The sequence below is a fragment of the Eumetopias jubatus genome, unplaced genomic scaffold, assembly GCF_037043125.1.
Source record: "Eumetopias jubatus isolate StellerSeaLion01/CBP00866 unplaced genomic scaffold, mEumJub1_p1.0 scaffold_10, whole genome shotgun sequence".
NCBI lineage: Eukaryota > Metazoa > Chordata > Mammalia > Carnivora > Otariidae > Eumetopias > Eumetopias jubatus.
Window position 1 is genome coordinate 47,260,050 of NW_028274816.1, and position 22,233 is coordinate 47,282,282.

Consider the following 22,233-nt stretch of genomic DNA (forward strand, 5'->3'; position numbering starts at 1 on the left):
CATCTTCTTTATCCATTCATCTGTCGGTGGACATCTTGGCTCTTTCCACAGTTTGGCTATTGTGGACATTGCTGCTATAAACATTGGGGTGCACATACCCCGTCGGATCCCTACATTTGTATCTTTGGGGTAAATACCCAGTAGCCCCTGCACTTGATTTTTTTACCCTGGCCCCAGATTAAAGATTCCACAGGTTGGAAGAAGGCAGTGCACAAGGATGCCTTGTGTACCAGCCGTCCCCAGGGGGTTCTGTGGGAGGTGAGCAATAGTCGAGAGACTGTGTCTCAGTGAGAACAAACTGCCCGTCACTCATCACCTTTTCACCTTTCAATGGGGCACCCCTTACTCCCTGCACTTGCCACGGACTGCGGTGAGTCTTTATCCATGACACTGGAAGACCCATCCAACTCATCTCTCTCAGAGCCCAGCTCTCCTTATGAAAGCCCCAGAGCTTTTACATGTGTAGAATGGTAGAGTGTGGAATACACATCCTGGGGCACCTGTGATGGGAGGAGTCTCTGCCTCACAACCTGCTTATGCCCCCTGGACTCCAGCTGCTATCACAGGGCCAGTTTTCCACCCCTGAAGCAGCCCCCAGCCAGACCCTGGGGGTCAGAGCGCCTGGCCATTGGCCAAGAGCCAGGTCTCACTCTGGGCAAGGTGGCCTGTGCCACCTGTGGGTCCTGGGGCACAGAAGTGCTCAGCCACCCCGGCTCTTCTAATTATCACCCCCCCCCCACCCATGGCATTCCATGGAGGAAGAACATCTGGCAGATTCAAATCTAGCCACAGTGGGAAGGCACAGTGGAGGTCCCCACTGTGACACCCTGCTGCCCCCAAAGCCCAGCCCAAGGAGCAAGCACTGTCCATGGATTGCAAGTCTTTTATTGCTGGAATCCTTTACTCAGACACCTGGACATGGTAGGCTGCTGAGACTACTTAGTTAGTGATCAGTTAAGTGACATCCTTGGGGCTCCTGGAAGAGATGGCTCCGTTAACACAAAGGACTTGCGTATATTTTATTCTGCAAAGAGAAAGTCAGGAAACCTGGTGAGGCCTCAAGGGGTACGAGAGACATCAAGCTCTTCTGAACACTCACTGGACCCTTCCTGGGGAGGAGCCTGCGGGTTTGTTTGGAGGATGGCTTCTGGGTCTGAGCAGGCAAAGGTGGATTCCTCCCAATCTCCTGCACCACAAGAGAATCCCAGGTGAGCCCCTTCCTCCAGTGGAGCAGAGTGAAGAAGAGGGGTCACTGTAGTGGGATGGGGGGCATTCGTGGATAGAATGGAAAGAGGTGGCTGAGAAGGTCCTGGCGGGGCTCCAGATGCACCTGGGGCTCTCCAGCTCTGCTTCCTCCTGCTGCCCCTTGGACACTTGCTGCTTGAAGCCGTAGCTTGTTCCCACTCTTGGGACAGCAGACAGAGGAATCGCTGTGATTTTCCACACAGGGCATCTCAGGCCTGGGAAGGGCCAGAGGGGGGGCTTGTGGAAGGTGCCTTCTCCCCTCCCCTCCCCTCCCCTCTGCTCTCCTGGCAGGTGAGGCACAGAATGGATCTCTGGGACCCAGGGAACGAAGACAAATGAGGGTCTTAGCTGGGATGGAATAGGGAACTTGAGGAGTTAAGGTAAAGGAGCCCATGTGTGGAGACAGGAAGGACCCAATGCTAACAGTTTAAAGATCCAGGCTCACATGCTGGAGAGGCTGGAGTCAGGGAGGCCAGAGCTGAGGGCCTGACAACTGAGGCTGGGCGATGCCAAGGACACAGGAGGGCCTGCAGACTCCCAGGCTGGTGCCCGGGCAGCACTGAGCAGCCAGGGCCGGCCAGAAAGCTCAAGGGCTGGGCTCACTCTTTCCCACACCATCCTCTCTACTTCCCCGTCCGTGAGGTCTTTCTCATCCCGGATTCGCAGGGAAGGTCTATGGTGGAGAAGAAAACTGGGTGCCGCACCCCCCCCCCCGCCCTGCCCTGTCCCGCCCTGAGCAGGCCCCCAGACAGGAGCCAGAGGCAGGCACACATAGAGATGGACCCACCAGCACATTGACAGCATTTGTCTTGTCATCCGCTGTCATTTTCCCATCAACGCACTCCTTCAGGCTTTTGGCATTTTCCAATATTATAGATTCGTTTCGGTATTGCGCCACTTCTTGGACATATGCTTCAGTGGTGCCCATCAGGGACAAGGTGACATCATCACTCACTGCTGAGCAAATTTTACAATCTGGAACACAAAGATAAGCTGACACTCCGTCGAAAGACCTTCCCAGGTCACGCTCCTCCCTTCCTCCTCCCGACAGGCTCACGACCGCCCTAGGAAGGCGTCAGAACCCCTGGAGAACCCGTGGCCCTAGGCGCCCACCTCGGCCCGAGAGCAGGAGCAAGGCAGCCCAGAGAAGCTCGAGAGTACCAGCCAGCTTCATGATGCAGGCCACAGCGGCTCCCTCCCCGGCCTGGAGCCCTTTTATACCCGCTGCGGCCTGGGGGTGAGGGGAGGGGGCAGGAGGGGCCTGTGCCTGACACATCCTTTTCCAGGAGGCCCCTCTGGGCTGCAGCTTGGACTTGCCTGGGGGCCGTGGAGGCAGGAGATGGATGTATGGGCAAGATCCTAAGTCCCTGAGTCAACAAAGGACACCAACTTGGCCTCCCTTCCCCATCTGAGGGCTCTGTCCAAGTGGCAGCTGACACCAGAAGTTTCACAATGGAAATTTCCTAGGTTGACTGGGAAAAGGGGCAAAAAGTCTCCCAAATCAGGCCTCCAGAATGATGGCCAATGTCAGCCTCATACCTGTGACCTTGAAGACCGTTTGATCCCAACTGAGGGATTTTTCAGGAAACCCAGTGCTGAGCTAATGATCTCATATAGCGTAAGTGCCAAAGGAAGGCCACTCTCTGGTGGCTCCTGCCCTGCCTTCATCGTCTCTGTCCTTGACCTGCTCAGTGGCCTCCCTTGAGCCAGTCTGTTGCGTCTGTTTCTGGAGCCCTGAATCCTCCCCTCCATGCTGAGCAAGTCCTGTCACCTGGTTAGTCTGGCAGTACCTCCGTCCGACTCAGAAATAGCATTTTCCCCTGACCAGCCTCTTCTTCTGAGTTTCTCTATACGGTTCGCACCGTTCTCTTTCCAGAGGTACAATCTGAGGAAAAGCCGAGCTGCTTCTACGGCCTACAAGCCCTGTGTGCTTTGTACACCTGGTGCCCCACCGAAGACCTGCTGCCTCTCTGAATTTTTCCCTGCCATTCTCTCCTCCCTCACTGGTCTTCTTTCTGCTTCTTGACCATGCCAGTGGTCGGGGGCTTTGTGTTCCAGATTGTACTCCCGCAGCAGGGCCTTGGCATGAGCGGCCCCCGCTGCCTGGAATGCTCTTCCTCCAAGTACAGGATTCATGGCCTAATTGCTCAGCTCTCTTCAAACGTCACTTTATCAGAGAGACTTCCCCCCATGCTTGACCCCTTAGAGCCCCGCCCCTTCCCCCACAGCACCTGCTGCTCTCCCCAGCTTCATTTTGTCATCCGCTGATGTCTTCCACTTCCTCTCAGATGTATAATGAGCTCCGGGAGAGTGGGGGCTCTGCTGTGTGCACTGCTGCACCCCACGTCAAGGACACGTAGCGGGTCCTGCACAAATGTTTGTTAGACGAACGCGAGGAATATCCTATTTCTGCGGAGTTGATAATAACCAAGAACATTTTCCCTTATGCTTGCGTGCTGGAGGTACCTGCCTGGCCTTTCCTCTGAGTCATCTGTGACAGAACAGAGTTTGCTGAAGGTAAGACAAAAGTTTTCTGACCCCAATCAGAGCCTTATGCCAAAAAGGATTCATATCCGGTAACTGCTCTTGGTAAAGAAGTGCCGAGTCCTGAGCTCCAGCTGTCAGGTGGCTTCCATGGAGCCGCTCCAGTCATGATGCCCAGAGGCCATCCCTGTGAGGTCATCTCATGACAGGCTTGGGCCACTGCGGATGTCCCTCAGAGGTTCTTGGGCACTTATCAGCCTGGGAAGGTGAGCACCGTATGCCCCAGATTGGACATGGCTTGCTCTTTCTCTCCTGGGACCGAATTTCAGTGTGGTCGGGGCACCTGGGCAAGGATGGTATGTCTGCTGTCCCTCACTAGGCACTCCCTTCAGGTTCTCCCCAGCTCTGGGAGTTGATGAAGCCAGAGTTTGGAGTGCTGGAGTGACATAGGACACTGATGTCCGTCCAGCCCCACTGGGCGCCACAAAACCATCTGAGATATCGCTGAATGTGGGGACATTTGCTGAGGTCAGGGGGACTTTCTGGACAAGGTCTTGTAGTATATGCAGTCCCTTAGTAATGCAAGTCTTTTTTTTTTTTTTTAAATACCTTTTTATTTGGGGGTAATTCTAGACTTACAGAAAAGTTGCAAAGATTTGTCAAAACCAAGAAACTGACATTGGCATGCTACTACTAACTAAACTCCAAACTTTATTTGGATTTCACCAGTTTGTCCGTTAATGTCCTCTTTGTGTTCTAGAATCCAATCCATATCCTAAACAGCATTAATTGTCATGGCTCCCCAGTCTCTTCTGATCTGTGACAATTTCTCAGTCTTTCCTTGTTTGTCATGGCCTTGATGGTCTTGAAGACTGGCCAGGTGTTATAGAATGTCCGCCAAACTGATTTTGTCTGCTGTGTTTCTCATAATTTAGACTGGGGTCAGACCTTGGGTTTTGGGGGAGACTACAAAGAGAAGTGCTATATTGTCACATCACATCGTGGCATATGTGACATCAGTACGTCTTACCACTGGTTATATTAGTCCTGATCATTTGATTAATGTTGGGTTTGCTAAGTTTCTGCATGGTTTTCCCCTTTCTGGACTCTTTGGAATTGAGTTGCTAAGTCTAGCCCACTCACAAGGAGGACAGGGCAATAAGCTCCACTTCCTGAAGAGAGTATCTATGTGTATTATTTGGAATGCTTTTGTGAGGAATATCTGTCTCTTCTCTCTTCATTTTCTTATTTATTAAATCATTTATTTACATCAGTATGGACTCACAGATATAATTTTATGCTTTGGGTTATCTAATACTATGTCATTTCTTTCTTAAATTGTTCCAGATTTGGCCACTGGGAGCTTCCTTCTAGAATTTTCATGGACTGTCTCATCTTGTTTGTGCCAATAAACCACTTTCCTAGAGTAGAAGCTTGAGAGTAACTCTTGAAGGATTTTAAGCCGACAGAGTGCCACCTCTGGTTGATCTTGCACTCTGGTCTGTAGAGCTCAAGCTCACAGGGGACACGGGCGACACACTGTACAACTCCACAGCTACTCACTGATGTTTCTGGTTGGGCTATTAAGTCCAAGCTCCTCTTGGGACCAGGTTCACTGATGGAAGGGGGCGAGTCAGGGCCAAGGCTGGACCCACTGGGAGTCCAGAAGGTGCCCAGGAATTTGCAGGGGTGAGAAGGGGTGAGAAGGAAGCAGGTGACATGATTGTACATTGGAGCATTATTGGAATCCTGAGACTTCCCTGGGAGGGTGTGCTTCAGGGCCCAAGAATGGTGTCCACCCATCCTTGGGTGCTCAATCCAGAGACTGCAGCAGTTAAGGTGTTCAAGAGGCTCTAGTTGGGCCCAGCACCCCATACTTATCTCCAGGACTTAAACTTAGGCCCAGGAAAGGCTGGATGATCCTTTGTCAACCTGTAGTGGTATAGACTTGTCCTTGACCCCTCCTATGATTGGGAGAGTACTGCACTTCGAGCCAGGATAGGTTGGGGGGAAGGAGTAGCAGGAAACAGGGGCCACAGTTGGGACTGGGACAACAGAGCAGTTGGCTCAGGGTGGAGTCACTTAGAAATGTGAGCTCCAGTTGGTCTTTGGCAAAGGAAAATGACATCCTCTCCAGAAGGCTTTCAGCCCAAGGGCTGAAGGAGTCACATGTGCCAGGTCCCTGCCCACAAGCCTTTGGAGCTCCTAGGAGGGGTGTGGGTGAGGCTCAGGGAGCTGGTGGTTTAAAAAGCAGCAGAAACGCTGCCCTGAGCAGAACATTCTGGTGATTGGCACTATGAAGGGGACACTGCTTGTGCTGGCCTTGCTGGTGACCCAAGAGCTGGGCATCGAGATGGGTGAGAGTAGGAAAGAGGGACAGATGGCCTTCCTGATCCTCGCCTCACTCTGTCTCACTCCCTCACCCCCCCCATGGTGATCTCCAAGTAGCTTCTAGGGACAGAGTTAGGGGGCAGCTGGGAGATCGTTGCCCAGGGGTCCTGCATAAACCCCCTGAGGTTTTCAGGCATGGACTGGAGGGAGAGGTTTGGAGGTGGAGGGGTCCTTAGTTGTACACAAAGTAGGGGAGAGTTTGTTGGGGGTAGTGGGGCTTAACGGAAGGTCAGAAGCAGGCGGGCTGGTATGTGTCAAAGTGCAGTCTGGGGCGCCTCACACTGTTCCCCTCTGCTGAGAGTGCCTCCTGGAAAATGGTTTCTGTGTCTGGGATGTAAGCAGTCCTGGGAGCGGGTAGGTCTCCGTGGAAGGTGAGTCAGAACACCCTGGATATGTGAATTCCTGTCAAGTGGTGGGGAAACAGGAACCTCCTACCCTGGTGATTCTTTTGTTGAGGTGTTTTCTGTTTGTGTCTTCAGTGAAATCTTGCCCTATTTTTTATGTAATCTTTGGTGCCGTGGCCGCTGGAGGGAAGTTACCGCTGGACGCCTGCCTTGATCTAGTCAATGCCACTGAACCAGAAAAAGTAGCCATGGAAAAAATCCAGGATTGCTACAATGAGGAGGGACTCAAAGCCAAGGCCTTGGATCTGACTGTCATGGTAATTTACTGTCCTTTCCCATCCCCACCCTACTGCCACACATGCAGCATATTGTAATAGCGCACGTACAAACAGACCACGCAGTCAGGGGCTACCGGACAGATGCGAGCTGTAACCAATCAAGCACATCAACTTTGCTCCATCCTGCAGCACAGAGAGTATGCAACCTCACAGCACATGCACATCCAGCCTCTTCTCCCGCACGTGTCCCTCTCGTGCCAATTTACTTACAGCTGGAAAATCGGGGACTGACATTGGTGCGACACAGAACGTGTGTGACTCAGGTGATTTTTAGGGGAGCCAGCATTGCAGGAGTAGAATTTTAACTTTCGGCAGGAAAGCAAGGGTCCTTACTTCAGCTCCTGCAGGTGTAGGAGCGTGCTCGGCTCTGTTTTAGGAATGTCGGAACCGACCACCTGCCCTTCGACTGTCCTCTCAGGAAGGGACTCCCTGGCCTTGTAAGGCTTCTGGTTTTCGGCCAGTTTTACTGCCCACCTTGATGGCTATTCTTTGGCTCTGAGTCCCACTTCCATCTGTATCGTCTCAGTGCCGAAAGCCAGAAGTTGCACTCTGTAGTTTTTGGTGCCTGGGGCCCCCAAGGCAGCTTCTAGCTACAGGCACCTGCTCCCCAGGACTGGTCAGCACATCCCCTGATGAACCGTCTTCTTCTGTCATTGTTCTTGTTGCACAGTTATGTAGGTTTTGATTAGTCTATCTCACCACTCTCTTCCCCTAAGTGCTGGTTCTGCAAAATGAGAGGTTTATGAAGAAGCAGAATTTCTTGCATTAATATAGGTGCATAGGGCCGTGAGACTGTTTACCACGTCCGCATCCACATGCAATAGGTCCCACACACCTGACAGACGAGTCTCAGGGGCAGGAGACTTCGCATGGACCCGTAGCCTCCATCACACCCTCCAGAATCTTCTGATCTCCTTGCCTCCCTCGCTGGTTGTTCAGACTTCCTGCTGACACCTGTGTCGGGGCGACTGGGGAGTCATCTTCATCCTCTTCTGATGGATAGCAGCTCCCTCTCCAGCCGGAGGTCCCTGCTGGGGATGGAGCTGAATCCCTGAGGAGGAGGAGCAGGGGGATCCTGAGGGGTTGGATCGCTCTGCCTTGCGCTCAGGTCTTCTGTCCCTCCTCGTCTTACTGTCTCCCAGGCGACCATCACCACCGGCAAGCAATGCATCTCTGAAGCAGTGGCCCCATTGAAGAATGCCATAACCTTGTTGGGGAGATGAATCTTTGCTCCAGATGCCTGATCTGAGCTCTGTCCTCCTGCTCCGTTCTTCACACCGGAAGCTGGAATGCCCATAGCTGTCCTCACCTCCTTCTGTCTCTATCAGGCTGGCTGTAATAAAATAACTGCAGCTTAGCGCTGCATGCCCCATGTCTATGTGCTCAGCAGAGAGCGTGCGAGGCCTGGCAGGAGGTCCCGGGACATGGCGAAGGGGCGGGGGGTGACACATGTGGTCATTGCGAGCGTGGGGACTGGAGTCAGGCCGAATCAGGAGCAGGTGCGAGCAGTTTCCTCTTTCTCAGGCTATTCTCTCATCTGTAAAATGGGGATTCTGTGTGTGGATTAAATAGCATATATGTAAGCCCAGGATTCTCCACTCTGGATGGATAAAAATGTCCACGTAGCCTATTGCTGACTCCGCATTTGCCACAGTTGCAGAGCCTTCAGCCCCTTACATGTCACCCTGGTCACTGGAGGGTGGACTCAGGCGATAACCTGAGTGGTTTTATCACAAGTCCTCTCCGTCTCCCAGGGGCATCCGCCCTTTTATGCTTCTTAGGTGGATGTCTTCTGAGGAGGCTGGCCTTTCTGCTGAGACACCCAGTTCCACTGCTGTTCTTGGGTTCTGCCAGTGGACCCAGGACCGCCATGCAATCTTGGCTCAGGAGGAGGGGAGAAAGGGAGTGGAAACTAACTCAGAGGGAATGCTGCTGTCGCGGGGAGCTCAGGCTCTTAAATCTTACTTGCAGGATGTGTCACCTGTGGCAAGTGTCATGAACCCTCTGAGCCCAGTTCCAAAAGCATCAAATTGGCAGTAGGCTACTTATGAAGCTACAAGGCAAGGAATAGGTTTTACCTTTATTTCTTAGAGACTAGAGCAGTGTTGGGCTCCAGTGAGTATGGCTCACAGAAAAAGTAGCATAGCAGGTGACATCTCTCTACCTTCCTGGGCCAGGCAATCACAATAAGGTCATATTGAGGGTGTTGCACTTGGGACATGCTAAGAGGCCAGGGGCTTGAGTTCTGGCTCTTCTCTGGCCTAATGGTTGAACTTAAGCATTTTAATTTACCTGTTGGCTCATTTTACAAATGGATTTTGTACCTGCCAAGTCTGCTAGACTTAATACTAAGTGTTCAGGCCATACTAAAGATCTAAAATTTTATTGATAAATACAAAATAAAATTTGAATTGATAGAGGGCTAAATCATATTTTATACAGGATAAATTGACACTGTAGAAATGGAACTGGAGGGGATTATGCCAAGTGAAATAAGTCAAGCAGAGAAAGACAACTATCATATGGTTTCACTCATATGTGGAACATAAGGAACAGCACGGAGGACCACAGGGGAAGGGAGGGAAAACTGAATGGGAAGAAATCAGAGAGGGAGACAAACCATGAGAGACTCTGGACTCTGGGAACCAAACAGGGTTGCGGAAAGGGAGGGGGGTAGGGAGACGGGGTAACTGGGTGATGGGCTTTAAGGAGGGCACGTGATGTGATGAGCTCTGGGTGCTATACGCAACTAATGAATTGTTGAATCAAAAACTAATGATGTACTATATGTTGGCTAATTGAACATAATAATAAAAATAAATGTCAACTAGTCCTAAATCCATCTAAATTAATTATGTTCTAATGAAGATTGATTTAAAGTTTATCCAAAAGAACACATTCTTGAAATCAAGCAAGAACATTTAGAAAATAAGAACTATGAGCAGGATCCTTCTCACTAGGTCTTATAACATAGGTATATATTTATGACTAATAAATAGTCTAGTTTTAGTAGATAAATAGATGGCCACTGTGATACAAAACACACAGATAGACTCAAAGAGGGGCTCCAGGGTGGCTCAGTTAGTTAAGAATCTGCATTTGGCTCAGGTCACGATCCTGGAGTTCCAGGATTGAGCTCCGTGTTGGGCTCCCCGCTCAGCAGAGTCTGCTTCTCCCTCTGACCCTACTCCTCTCGTGCTTTCTCTCTCTCAAATAAATAAAATCTTTAAAAAAATAGAATCAAAGAGTTTAAGATATAATAATGACAGCTTACTGAATCATGGAGAAAGAATGGATTTTTTTAAAGTGGCATTGAACAAAATGACCAAATATTTAAGAAATGAAGATGGCCTGCCAAGCCTTTCTCTGTGGATCAATGTGGACTAATGATTCCATTGCCATAATTTCAATAGTTAATTATCCATTTGTCATGACTGATCTCTCTCTTTCTCTCCCTCCCACCCCTTTCTTTTGACTTTCATGATATCATAGTCTATTGGTTTTTCTCTACCTTACGGGGGGATCTTTCTCAGCTTCTTTTCTGGTTACTTCTGTCTTATACTAGGACTAACTTTCTTTACATCTCTTTTCTACATACACTTTCTTAGTGTATGAACTTGGGACATGCTGTTTCTTTCTTAGTGATAGCTACAACTTCCAAATTTAAATCTCCAAACCCAGTACTAATTTTCAAGGCACAGAACTGGCTCTCACTAAATATTTACTGAATTAATGAATATTGAAAAAACTCTAAATTCCTCCTAAGGGACAAATATACACAGAATTTAAATAAATGAAAAGACTATTGAATGGGAATTTTAACAGCATAAAAATGTCATTTCCTGGGCGCCTGGGTGGCTCAGTCATTAAGCGTCTGCCTTTGGCTCAGGTCATGATCCCGGGGTCCTGGGATCGAGCCCCGCATTCAGCTCCCTGCTCTGCGGGAAGCTGGCTTCTCCCTCTCCCATTCCCCCTGCTTGTGTTTTCTCTCTTGCTGTGTCTCTCTCTGTCAAATAAATAAAATCTTTTATTTATTTATTTATTTTAAGATTTTTATTTATTTATCCATGAGAGAGAGAGAGAGAGAGGCAGAGGGAGAAGCAGGCTCCCAAGGAGCAGGGAGCCCGATGCGGGACTCGATCTCAGGACTCTGGGATCATGACCTGAGCCTAAGGCAGACGCTTAACCATGTGAGCCACCCAGGCGCCCATAAATAAAATCTTTAAAAAAAATTTTAAAAAATGTCATTTCCCCCTAAAAACAGCAGTTTATTGTAATCCTAATGAAAACACCACAAGGATTTTTTTTTGAAGAAAAAAAGTATTTTAGGGGCACCTGGCTGGCTCAGTCATTAAACGTCTGCCGGCTCAGGTCATGAGCCCAGGGTCCTGGGGTTGGGCCCCACGTGGGCTCCCCGCTCGGCGGGAGGCCTGCTTCTCCCTCTCCCACTCCCCCTGCTTATGTTCCCTCTCTCGCTGTGTCTCTGTCAAATAAGAAAATAAAAAGTCTTTAAAAAAAAGAAAAAAGTATTTTATTTTTTAAAAACTCATCTTTACTGAGGTATAATTGACATACAACATTGTATAAGTGTAAGGTATATATATAATGTGTTGACTTGATACACTTATATACAGCAGTATGATTACCACCATAGCATTAGCTAACACCTCTATCACATCACATAATTATCATTCATTCTTGGGGTGGGAACAACTAAGATCTAGTCTCTTAGCAACTTTGAGGTTTATAATACAGTATTGTTGTCTATAATCACTATGCTGTGCATTATATCTCCCGGACTTATTTGTCTACTGGTTGTGGGTTTGCACCCTTAAACAACGTCTTCCTAATATCCCTAACAAAAAGTACTTTACTCTTATAAAATTGACCTTACCTTTGCCATATGATTCGGAAACTTCTCTCCAAGTATACACTCAAGAGAAATAAAATTTATGTTTACATAAAAACCTGCAATGTTTATAGCAGCTTTATTCAGATTTCAGTTTATCAAAATTGGAAACAACCTAAGTGTCCTTCAGCTGGGGAATAGATAAAATGTGTCACACTCACACAATTGAATACTACTCAGCAATAAAAAGGAACAAATTATTGGTGCATGCAACAGTATGGAAGAATCTCAAATGTATTATGTTGAATAAAAGAAACTGAGCTCAAAATCTACAATTAAATGGCTTATTTATATGCCATTTATATTTGGAAAAATAAGAATAGCTGGACAAAAATTTTAAAAAGTAATTAGGGGGAGTAAGCCCTATGAAATATTAAAACATACACATCAGGGGCGCCTGGGTGGCTCAGTCGTTAAGCGTCTGCCTTCGGCTCAGGTCATGATCCCAGGGTCCTGGGATCGAGCCCCGCATCAGGCTCCCTGTTCAGCGGGAAGCCTGCTTCTCCCTCTCCCACTCCCCCTGCTTGTGTTCCCTCTCTTGCTGTGTCTCTGTCAAATAAATAAAATCTTTAAAAAAATAAAAATAAAAATAAAACATACACATCAAAGGCAGATAAATGGACTATCAAAGGAAGGCCAGACATAGATCTAAATAATCATGGATTTTGTGATAAAGGTAACTTGCAAATAAATGAAGAAATTAGGATTATTTCACAGATGAAATGGTGCTGGATCAACTGATTGAACATTCGGGGAAATACAACTGTTGGATATCTCTTACAGCTTTCTTCAAAATTAACTTCAGGTAACTTAAAGACTTACATATTTAAAGAGTAAGACAGAAAGATCCCATAAAAGTCTTAGAAAAGGGGCACCTGGGTGGCTCAGTCCATTAAGTGTCTGCCTTTGGCTCAGGTCATGATCCCGGGGTCCTGAGATTGAGGCTCATGTCGGGCTCCCTGCTGTGGGGAGCCTGCTTCTCCCTCTCCCTCTGCTGCTCCCCGCCCCCCCCTGCACGTGCTCTCTCTCTTTCTCTTCTCTGAAATAGGTAAATAAATCTTTAAAAATAAATAAAAAAGTCTTAGAAAAATTATAGAATATTTTTATAACCTCAGAGTAAAGAAGACCTTCCCAAAGATATGTATATTTATATATATTTATAATACACATAATTATATATATTGTTATGCATTATATATACACACAGAGAGTATAATACTTTTATAATAGTTTTTCTTACATTAAAATTTTTTCTCCTGTTGTTCACAGAATATGCACTTTTTAATTTTTTTATTATGTTCAGTTAGCCAATATATAAATTCTATTTGGAATAAAATTGACTTTTTAAAAGAATAGAGTATCATATGACCTCACGGATATGAGGAATTCTTAATCTCAGGAAACAAACTGAGGGTTGCTGGAGTGGGGGTGGGGTGGGAGGGATGGGGTGGCTGGGTGATGGACATTGGGGAGGGTATGTGCTATGGTGAGCACTGTGAATTGTGCAAGACTGTTGAATCACAGATCTGTACCTCTGAAACAAATAATGCAATATATGTTAAGAAAAAAAAAAGATAGCAGGAGGGGAAGAATGAAGGGGGGGAAATCGGAAGGGGAGACAAGCCATGAGAGACGATGGACTCTGCAAAACAAACTGAGGGTCCTAGAGGGGAGGGGGGTTGGGGGGATGGGTTAGCCTGGTGATGGGTATTAAAGAGGGCACGTTCTGCGTGGAGCACTGGGTGTTATGCACAAACAATGAATCATGGAACACTACGTCAACAACTAATGATGTAATGTATGGTGATTAACATAACAATAAAAAAACTTAAAGAAAAAAATAAATAAAATAAAATAAAAGAATAGATGGGACGCCCGGGTGGCTTAGTCGGTTAAGCATCTGCCTTCGGCTCAGGTCGTGATCCCAGGGTCCTGGGATCGAGTCCCACATCAGGCTTGTAGGGAGTCTGCTTTTCCCTCTGCCTCTCTCTCTCTCAGTCTCTCATGAATAAATAAATAAAATCTTTTTTTTTTTATTTATTTGAGAGAGAGAGAGTGAGAGATAGCACGAGAGGGAAGAGGGTCAGTGGGAGAAGCAGACTCCCTGCTGAGCAGGGAGCCTGATGCGGGACTCGATCCCGGGACTCCAGGATCATGACCTGAGCCGAAGGCAGTCGCCCAACCAACTGAGCCACCCAGGCGCCCTAAATAAATAAAATCTTTAAAAAAATAATAGAATAATTATATTGGGATTGATAACACATGTAGAAATAAAATGTATTACACAGTGCACAAATGCCAGGGGAGAAGAAATGGATGCCTACTGTTCTTGTATTTTTAAATCTTATATATGAAGGGATATAATATTACTTGAATGTTGATTGTGTTAAGTTAAAGATGTATATTATAAATAAAACTACTTTATGTTTTTAAATTTTTAAATTTAAATTTTTATGTTTTTGAGAGAGAGAATGTGTGCACATGCATACAAGTGGGGAGGGAGGGGGAGAGGGGGAGGGAGAGAGAGAGAATCTTAAGTAGGTTCCATGCTCAGCATGGAGCCCGACACTGAGATCATGACCAGAGCCAAAATCAAGAGTCAGACACTTAACTGACTGAGCCACCCAGGTGCCGCTAAATAAAACCACTTTAAAAATATTAAAAAATAAGTGAATATAGGACAAAAAATTGAATTGTAAAAATTCAAAATTAGGCAGAAGAAGGAATAATTCAGAACAGATAGGACAAATGGGAAATAAATAGCAAAGCTATAGATTTAAACTCAATCATATCAGTAACCACTTCAAATATAAATGGTTTATAAATTCTATTTAAGAGGCAGAGATTGTTAGAGTGAATAAAAAAGAAGACTTCAACATATACTGCCTGTAGGAAACCCACTTTAAATATAAAGACAAATATAGGCTAAAAACAAAAAGGTGGAAAATGATACAACATGATGACACTAATAAAAAGAAAGCCAGTGTTCCTACATTTGCACCAGATATAGTATATATCAAAGCAAAAAATGTTACAAGGAATAAGAAAGATTATTTCATAATGATAGAAGGGTCAATTTAACAAGAGGATATATAAATCCTAAACATTTTGTACCTAATAGCAAAGCTTCAAATTATATGAAGCAAAAACAATAGAAATGAAAGGAGAAGTAGACAAATCCAAAATTATACTTAGAGACTATATCATTTTTCTCTCAATTATTGATAGAACAAGCAGACAGAAAAATCAATAGGATATAGAAGATTAGGGCAACACTAACAAGCACCTTGACCTGACTGGCACATTACCCAACAATATAGTTAGCATCATTCAAATAATTCAAATTATATTCTCTGACCACAATGGATTTAAATGAGAAATCAATTATCAAAAGATATTTGATAAGTGTTTAAATACTGGGAAATTTAATCATATACTCCTACTAAACAATCCACAAGTGAAAAAAGAAATCAAATGAGAAATTAGAAAGTACTTTGTTCTGAATAGAAATCAAAGACCACTCATCAAGATTTGTGGGACGCTGCTAGCACTTAGGGGCAAATTTATAGCACTAAATGCCAATATTATAAAGTAAAGATCTCAAATCAATCACTCTATCTTGAGAAACTAGAAAAGGAAGAGCAAAAAAAAAAAAAAAATCCAAAGTAAGCAGAAGAAAAAAAAAATTAACAGACCAGAGTAAAAAGCCACTCAAATATATAACTGTAAGATAATAGAGAAATTTATAAGACCCAACATGTGGCTTTTCAATAAAATTCATAAACATCTAACCACATTGATCAGGATAAAAAGAGAGAAGATACAAATGACCAAATTAGATTGATAGATTTTTTTTTCTTTCAGAGCTTTAGCAATGTCTTCTGTACACCATATTTTATTATTTTATTATTTTTTTCAAGATTTATTTATTTTGACAGAGAGAGAGAGAGACAGTGAGAGAGGGAACACAAGCAGGAGGAGTGGGAGAGGGAGAAGCAGGCTCTCTGCTGAGCCGGGAGCCCGACGTGGGGCTCGATCCCAGGACCTTGGGATCATGACCTGAGCTGAAGGCAGACGCTTAAAAACTGAGCCACCCAGGTGCCCCTGTACACCATAATTTATGAAGAGAATTAAGCTGTCATTCTTATGACAGTACTCCTGTACGTGTCATTTTCCTCTGGCAGCTTTTATGATTTCCTTCTTCTTTCTGCCCCCAATTTATTGAGATATAATTGACATATATCACTGTGTAAGTTTAAGGTGTATATTGTGTTGATTTGATACACTTATATATTGCAAAATGGTCACCACCATGACATTAGCTAACACCTCCATCCCATTACATAATTACCATTGCTTTTTGTGGTAAGAACAATTAAGACATATTGTTATAGCATTTTTCAAGTATGTAATATAGTATTATTAGCTATAATCACCATGCTATTAAATCCCTAGAAATTGTTAATTTTATAATTGCAATTTGTACGCTTTGACCAATATCTCCCATTTTCTCCACCTCCAGGACCTGGTAATCACTACTATACTTTCTGTTTCTCTATTCGGCTTTTTTAGATTCCACATATAAATGAATGTATATAGTGTCTGTCTCAGTCTAACATTTCACTTAACATAATGCCCTCAGGTTTCACCCAAGTTGTCACAAATGACAGGTTTTTCTTCTTTCTCGTGTCTGAAAAATATTCAATGTGTGTGTGTGTGTGTGTGTGTGTGTGTGTGTGTGTGTGTATGTGTATGTATACATGATCAGCAATGTCAAGCACCTTTTCATGTTTGTGTTGGCCACCTGTATGTCTTCCATGGAAAAGTGCCTATTCATTTTTTCTGCTCTTTTTTAAAAAATTGGGTTTCTTAAATACTGAGTTGTATGAGTTATTTATATATTTTGGATATTAACCCTTTATCAGATAGATGGTTTACAAGTATTTTCTTCCATTCCACAAGTTGCCTTTTCATTTTGTTAATTTTTTTGCTATGCAGAATCTTTTTATTTTATTTTATTTTATTTATTTGACAGAGAGAGACAGTGAGAGAGGGAACACAAGCAGGGGGAATGGGAGAGGGAGAAGCAGGGTTCCTGCTGAGCAGGGAGCCCGATGCAGGACTTGATCCCAGGACCCTGGGATCATGACCTGAGCCGAAGGCAGATGTTTAACGACTGAGCCACCCAGGCACCCCCATGCAGAAGCTTTTTAGTTTGATGTAGTCCCACTTATTGATTCCTAAAAAATATTTTATTTATTTATTTGAGAGAGAGAGAGAGCACGAGCAGGGAGGAGAGGGAGAAGCAGGCTCCCCACTGAGCAGGGAGCCCGATGCAGGACTTGATCCCAGGACCCTGGGATCATAACCTGAGCTGAAGGCAGACACTTAACTGACTGAACCACTCAGGTGCCCGCCACTTATAGATCTTTGCTTTTGTTTCTTGTTCTTTCAGTGTCACAGGCAGGAAACTGCTGAAAAGACCAATGTAAGGAAGCTTTTCCTTGTTTTCTTCTAGGAGTGTCAAGTTTTCAAGTCTTACATTTAGTTCGTTAATCCATGTCACATTAATTCATTTTTAATTCAAGTATAATTAATACACAGTGTTATATTAGTTTCTGGTGTACAATATAATAATTCAGCAATTCATGTCAAGTTAGTTTTTGTGAATGGTGTAAGACAGGAGTCCAATTTCATTCTTTTGCATTGTGGATATACAGTTTTTTTAGCACCATTTATTGAAGAGACTATCTTTTCCCCATTGTATATTCTTGGCTCCCTTGTCAAATATAAGTTGATCATATATATGAGGATATATTTTTGGGCTTTCAATTTTGTTCTGTTGTCTATGTGTCTGTTTTTATGCCAGTGCCATACTGTTTTGATTAGTATTTTTTATAGTTTATAGCATAGTTTTAGCATAGTTTGAAATAAAAAAGCATGATGCCCCTGCCTTTATTCTTCATTCTCAGGATTGCTATGACTTTTGGGTCTTTTATGGCATCACATTTTAGAATTATTTTTTCTTTTTCTTTTTTTTAATAAGTTTTTTTTAAAGATTTTATTTATTTATTTGAAAGAGAGAAAATGAGACAGAGCGAGCACATGAGAAGGGGGAGGGTCAGAGGGAGAAGCAGACTCCCAGCCGAGCAGGGAGCCCGATGCGGGACTCAATCCAGGGACTCCAGGATCATGACCTGAGCCGAAGGCAGTCGCTTAACCAACTGAGCCACCCAGGCGCCCCTAGAATTATTTTTTCTAATTCTGTGAAAAAGCCAATGGAATTTTGGTAGGGATTGCATTGAATCTATAGATGGCTTTGGGTAATATGGATATTTTAACAGTATTAATTCTTCCAATCTATGAACATGGGCTATCTTTCCATTTGTTCACATCTTCTTCAGTTTCTTTCATCAAAATCTTAAAGTTTTCAGCATACAGATCTTTCACCTCCTTGGTTAAATTTATTTCTAAAGTTTTCATTGTTTTTGATGTTGTTGTAAATGGGACTGTTTTATTTATTTATTTTTTGGTTGTTTTGTTTGTAAGTGTATAGAAACACATTTGCTTTCTGTGTATTTACTTTGTATCCTACAATTTTACTGATTCTTTTTTTTTCAAAGTATTTGCCTTTTTAATTTTTATTATTTTTATTTTTTCATTTTTTAAAATTTAAATTCAAGGGGTGCCTGGGTGACTCAGTCATTAAGCATCTGCCTTCCACTCAGGTCATGATCCCAGGGTCCTGGGATTGGGCCCCGCATCAGGCTGCCTGCTCGGCAGAAAGCCTGCTTCTCCCTCTCCCACTCCCCCTGCTTGTATTCCCTCTCTCACTGGGTCTCTCTCTGTCAAACAAATTAACTAAAAATCTTTAAAAAAAAATTCAATTCAATTAATTAACATATAATGTATTATTGATTTCAAAGGGAGAGGTCAATGATTCATCAGTCTTATATTTTATATTATAATACCCAGTGCTCATTACATCATGTGCCCTCCTTAATGTCTACCACCCAGTTACCCCATCCCTCCACCCTCTCCCCTCCAGCAACCCTCAGTTTGTTTCCTATGATTAAGAGTCTCTTATGGTTTGTCTCCCTCTCTGATTTCATCTTGTTTTATTTTTTCCTCTCTTCCCCTATGATCCTGTTTTGTTTCTTAAATTCCACATATGAGTGAGATCTTATAATTGTCTTTCTCTGATTGACTTATTTCGCTTAGCAAAATACCCTCTAATTCCATCCACACTGTGGCAAATGGCAAGATTTCGTGTTTTTGGATGGCTGCATAATATTCCATTGTGTATATATACCACATCTTCTTTATCCATTCATCTGCTGATGGACATCTGGGCTCTTTCCATATTTGGCTATTGTGGACATTGCTGTTATAAACATTGGGGTGCAGGTGCCCCTTCGAATCACTGCATTTGTATCTTTGGGGTAAATAGCAAGTAGTGCAATTGCTGGGTCTTAGGGTAGCTCTATTTTAATCTTTTTGAGAAACCTCCATACTCTTTTCCAGAATGGCTGCCCCAGCTTGCATTCCCACCAACAGCGTAGGAGGGTTCCCCTTTCTCCGCATCCCCGCCAACATCTGTCGTTTCCTGACTTGTTAATTTTAGCCATTCTGACTGGTGGGAGGTGGTAGCTCATTGTGTGTTTTTTTTTTAAGATTTTATTTATTTGACAGAGAGAGAGAGAGTGTGAGAGAGGGAACACAAGTGGGGGGAGCGGGAGAGGGAGAAGCAGGCTTCCTGCTGAGCAGAGAGCCTGATGTGGAACTTGATCCCAGGACCCTGGGATCATGACCTGAGCCAAAGGCTTAACGACTGAGCCATCCAGGCACCCCGCTCATTGTGGTTTTGGTTCGTATTTCCCTGATGCCAAGTGATGTGGAGCATTTTTTCATGTGTCTATTGGCCTTTTGTATGTCGTCTTTGAAGAAATGTCTTTTCATGTCTTCTGCCCATCTCTCAATTGGATTTTTTGTTCTTTGGGTGTTGACTTTGATAAGTTCTTTATAGATTTTGGATACTAGCCCTTTATCTGATAAGACATTTGCAAATATCTTTCCCCATTCTGTGCGTTGTTTTTTAGTTTTGTCGACTGTTTCCTTTGTAGTGCAAAAGCTTCTTATCTTGATGAAGTCCCAATAGTTCATTTTTGCCTTTGTTTCCCTTGCTTTTGGAGACATGTCTAGCAAGAAGTTGCTGTGGCCAAGGTCACAGAGGTTGCTGCCTGTGTCCTCTTCTAGGATTTTGATGGATTCCTCTCTCACTTTTAGGTCTTTCATTTATTTTGAGTCTATTTTTTGTATATGATGTAAGGAAATGGTCCAGTTTCATTCTTCTGCATGTGGCTGTCCAGTTTTCCCAACACCATTTGTTAAAGAGACTGTCTTTTTTTCCATTGGATATTCTTTCCTGCTTTGTCGAAGATTAGTTGACCATAGAGTTGAGGGTCCATTTCTGGGTTCTCTATTCTGTTCCATTGATCTGTGTGTCTGTTTTGTGACAGTACCATACTGTCTTGATGATGACAGCTTTGTAATAGAGCTTGAAGTCCGGAATTGTGATGCCACCAGCTTCGGTTTTCTTTTTCAACATTCCCTTGGCTATTTGGGGTCTTTTCTTATTCCATAAAAATTTTAGGATTATTTGTTCCAGCTCTGTGAAAAGAGTCGATGGTATTTTGATAGGGATTGCATTGAATGTATAGATTGCTCTAGGTAGCATAGACATTTTAACAATATTTGTTCTTCCAATCCATGGGCATGGAATGCTTTTCCATTTCTTTGTGTCTTCCTCAATTTCTTTCATGACTGTTCTATAGTTTTCTGAGTACAGATCCTTTGCCTCTTTGGTTAGGTTTATTCCTAGGTATCTTATAGTTTTGGGTGCAACTGTAAATGGGACTGACTCCTTAATTTCTCTTTTTTCTGTCTCATTGTTAGTGTATAGGAATGCAACTGATTTCTGTGCATTGGTTTAAATCCTGCCACTTTGCTGAATTCCTGTGAGTTCTAGCAATTTTTGGGTGGAGTCTTTTGGGTTTTCCTTATAGAGTATCATGTCATCGGTGAGAGTTTGACTTCTTTGCTGATTTGGATGCCTGTTATTTCTTTTTGTTGTCTGACTGCTGAAGCTATGACTTCTAGAACTATGTTGAACGGCAGTGGTGATAGTGGACATCACTGCCATGTTCCTGACCTTAGGGGGAAAGCTCTGTTTTTCCCCATTGAGAATCATATTCACTGTGGACTTTTCATATATGGCTTTTATGATATTGAAATATGTTCCCTCTATCCCTACACTGTGAAGAGTTTTAATCAAGAAAGGATGCTGTACTTTGTCAAATACTTTATCTGCATCTATTGAGAGGATCATATGATTCTTTTCCTTTATTTTTTAATGTAGTGTCTCACATTGACTGATTTGCAGAAGTTGAGCCATCCTTGCAGCCCAGGAATAATTCCCACTTGGTCGTGGTGGATAATTTTTTTTAATGTTGTGTTGGATCCTATTGGCTAGTATTTTGGTGACAATTTTTGCATCCTTGTTCATCAGGGATATTGGTCTGTAATTCTCCTTTTTGGTGGGATATTTGTCTGGTTTTGTGATCAAGGTAATGCCTCAGAGAAAGAGTTTGGAAGTTTTCCTTCCAGTTCTATTTTTTGAAACAGCTTCAAAAGAGTAGGTATTCTTTAAATGTTTGGTAGAATTCCCCTGGGAAGCCATCTGGCCCTGGGCTCTTGTTTGTTGGATTTTTGATTACTGCTTCAATTTCCTTGCTGGTTATGGGTCTGTTCAGGTTTTATATTTCTTCCTGTTTCAGTTTTGGTAGTTTATGCATCTCTAAGAATGCATCCATTTCTTCCAGATTGCCTAATTTGTTGGCATATAGTTGCTCATAATATGTTCCTATAATTGTTTGTATTTCTTCAGTGTTGGTTGTGATCTCTCCTCTTTCATTCATGATTTTATTTATTTGGGTCCTTTCTGTTTTCTTTTTGATAAGTCTGGCCAGGGGTTTATCAATCTTATTAATTCTTTCAAAGAACCAGCTCCTAGTTTCATTGATCTAGTCTACTGTTCTTTTGGTTTCTATTTCATTGATTTCTGCTCTAATCTTTAATTCTTTTCTCCTGCTGGGTTTAGGCTTTATGTTCTGCTCTTTCTCCAGCTCCTTTAGGTATAAGGTTAGGTTGTGTACTTGAGACCTTTATTATTTCTTGAGAAAGGTTTGCATTGCTATATACTTCCCTCTTAGGATTGCCTTTGCTGCATCCCAAAGGTTACAGACCTGTATGTTTCCATTTTCATTTGTTTCCGTGAATTTTTAAAAATTCTTCTTTAATTTCCTGGTTGACCCATTCATTCTTTTGTAGGATGCTCTTTAGCCTCCATGTATTTGAGTTCTTTCTGACTTTCCTCTTGTGATTGAGTTCCAGTTTCGAAAATATGCAGGGAATGATCCCAATCTTTTGGTGCTGGTTGAGACCTGATCTGTGACCCAGTATG

General features: G+C 43.7%; 2 protein-coding genes across 2 annotated transcripts; one reads left to right on the plus strand and one right to left on the minus strand.

The window, feature by feature from the left end:
* Positions 1-994: 994 nt before the first annotated feature.
* LOC114224471 (major allergen I polypeptide chain 1-like) lies at positions 995-2,419 on the minus strand. The gene is made up of 3 exons (XM_028123701.1): positions 2,359-2,419; positions 2,033-2,220; positions 995-1,024 (listed from the first exon to the last, which is right to left on the minus strand). The coding sequence occupies exons 1-3, from the start codon at positions 2,417-2,419 to the stop codon at positions 995-997; spliced, it is 279 nt and encodes a 92-aa protein (XP_027979502.1).
* A 3,606-nt stretch (positions 2,420-6,025) lies between these two features.
* Positions 6,026-8,105, plus strand: LOC114224470 (major allergen I polypeptide chain 2-like). The gene is made up of 3 exons (XM_028123699.1): positions 6,026-6,086; positions 6,600-6,781; positions 7,945-8,105. The coding sequence occupies exons 1-3, from the start codon at positions 6,026-6,028 to the stop codon at positions 8,023-8,025; spliced, it is 324 nt and encodes a 107-aa protein (XP_027979500.1). The 3' UTR covers positions 8,026-8,105.
* Positions 8,106-22,233: the final 14,128 nt, after the last annotated feature.

Coding starts and splice junctions, on each gene's coding strand:
- LOC114224471 (XM_028123701.1), bottom strand. CDS start 2,419: ATGAAGCTGGCTGGTACTCTCGAGCTTCTCTGGGCTGCCTTGCTCCTG. Junction 2,221..2,358: donor GCTCCTGCTCTCGGGCCGAG/GTGGGCGCCTAG, acceptor TTTGTGTTCCAG/ATTGTAAAATTTGCTCAGCA. Junction 1,025..2,032: donor CAAATGCTGTCAATGTGCTG/GTGGGTCCATCT, acceptor TTCTCTTTGCAG/AATAAAATATACGCAAGTCC.
- LOC114224470 (XM_028123699.1), top strand. CDS start 6,026: ATGAAGGGGACACTGCTTGTGCTGGCCTTGCTGGTGACCCAAGAGCTG. Junction 6,087..6,599: donor AGAGCTGGGCATCGAGATGG/GTGAGAGTAGGA, acceptor TTGTGTCTTCAG/TGAAATCTTGCCCTATTTTT. Junction 6,782..7,944: donor CCTTGGATCTGACTGTCATG/GTAATTTACTGT, acceptor ACTGTCTCCCAG/GCGACCATCACCACCGGCAA.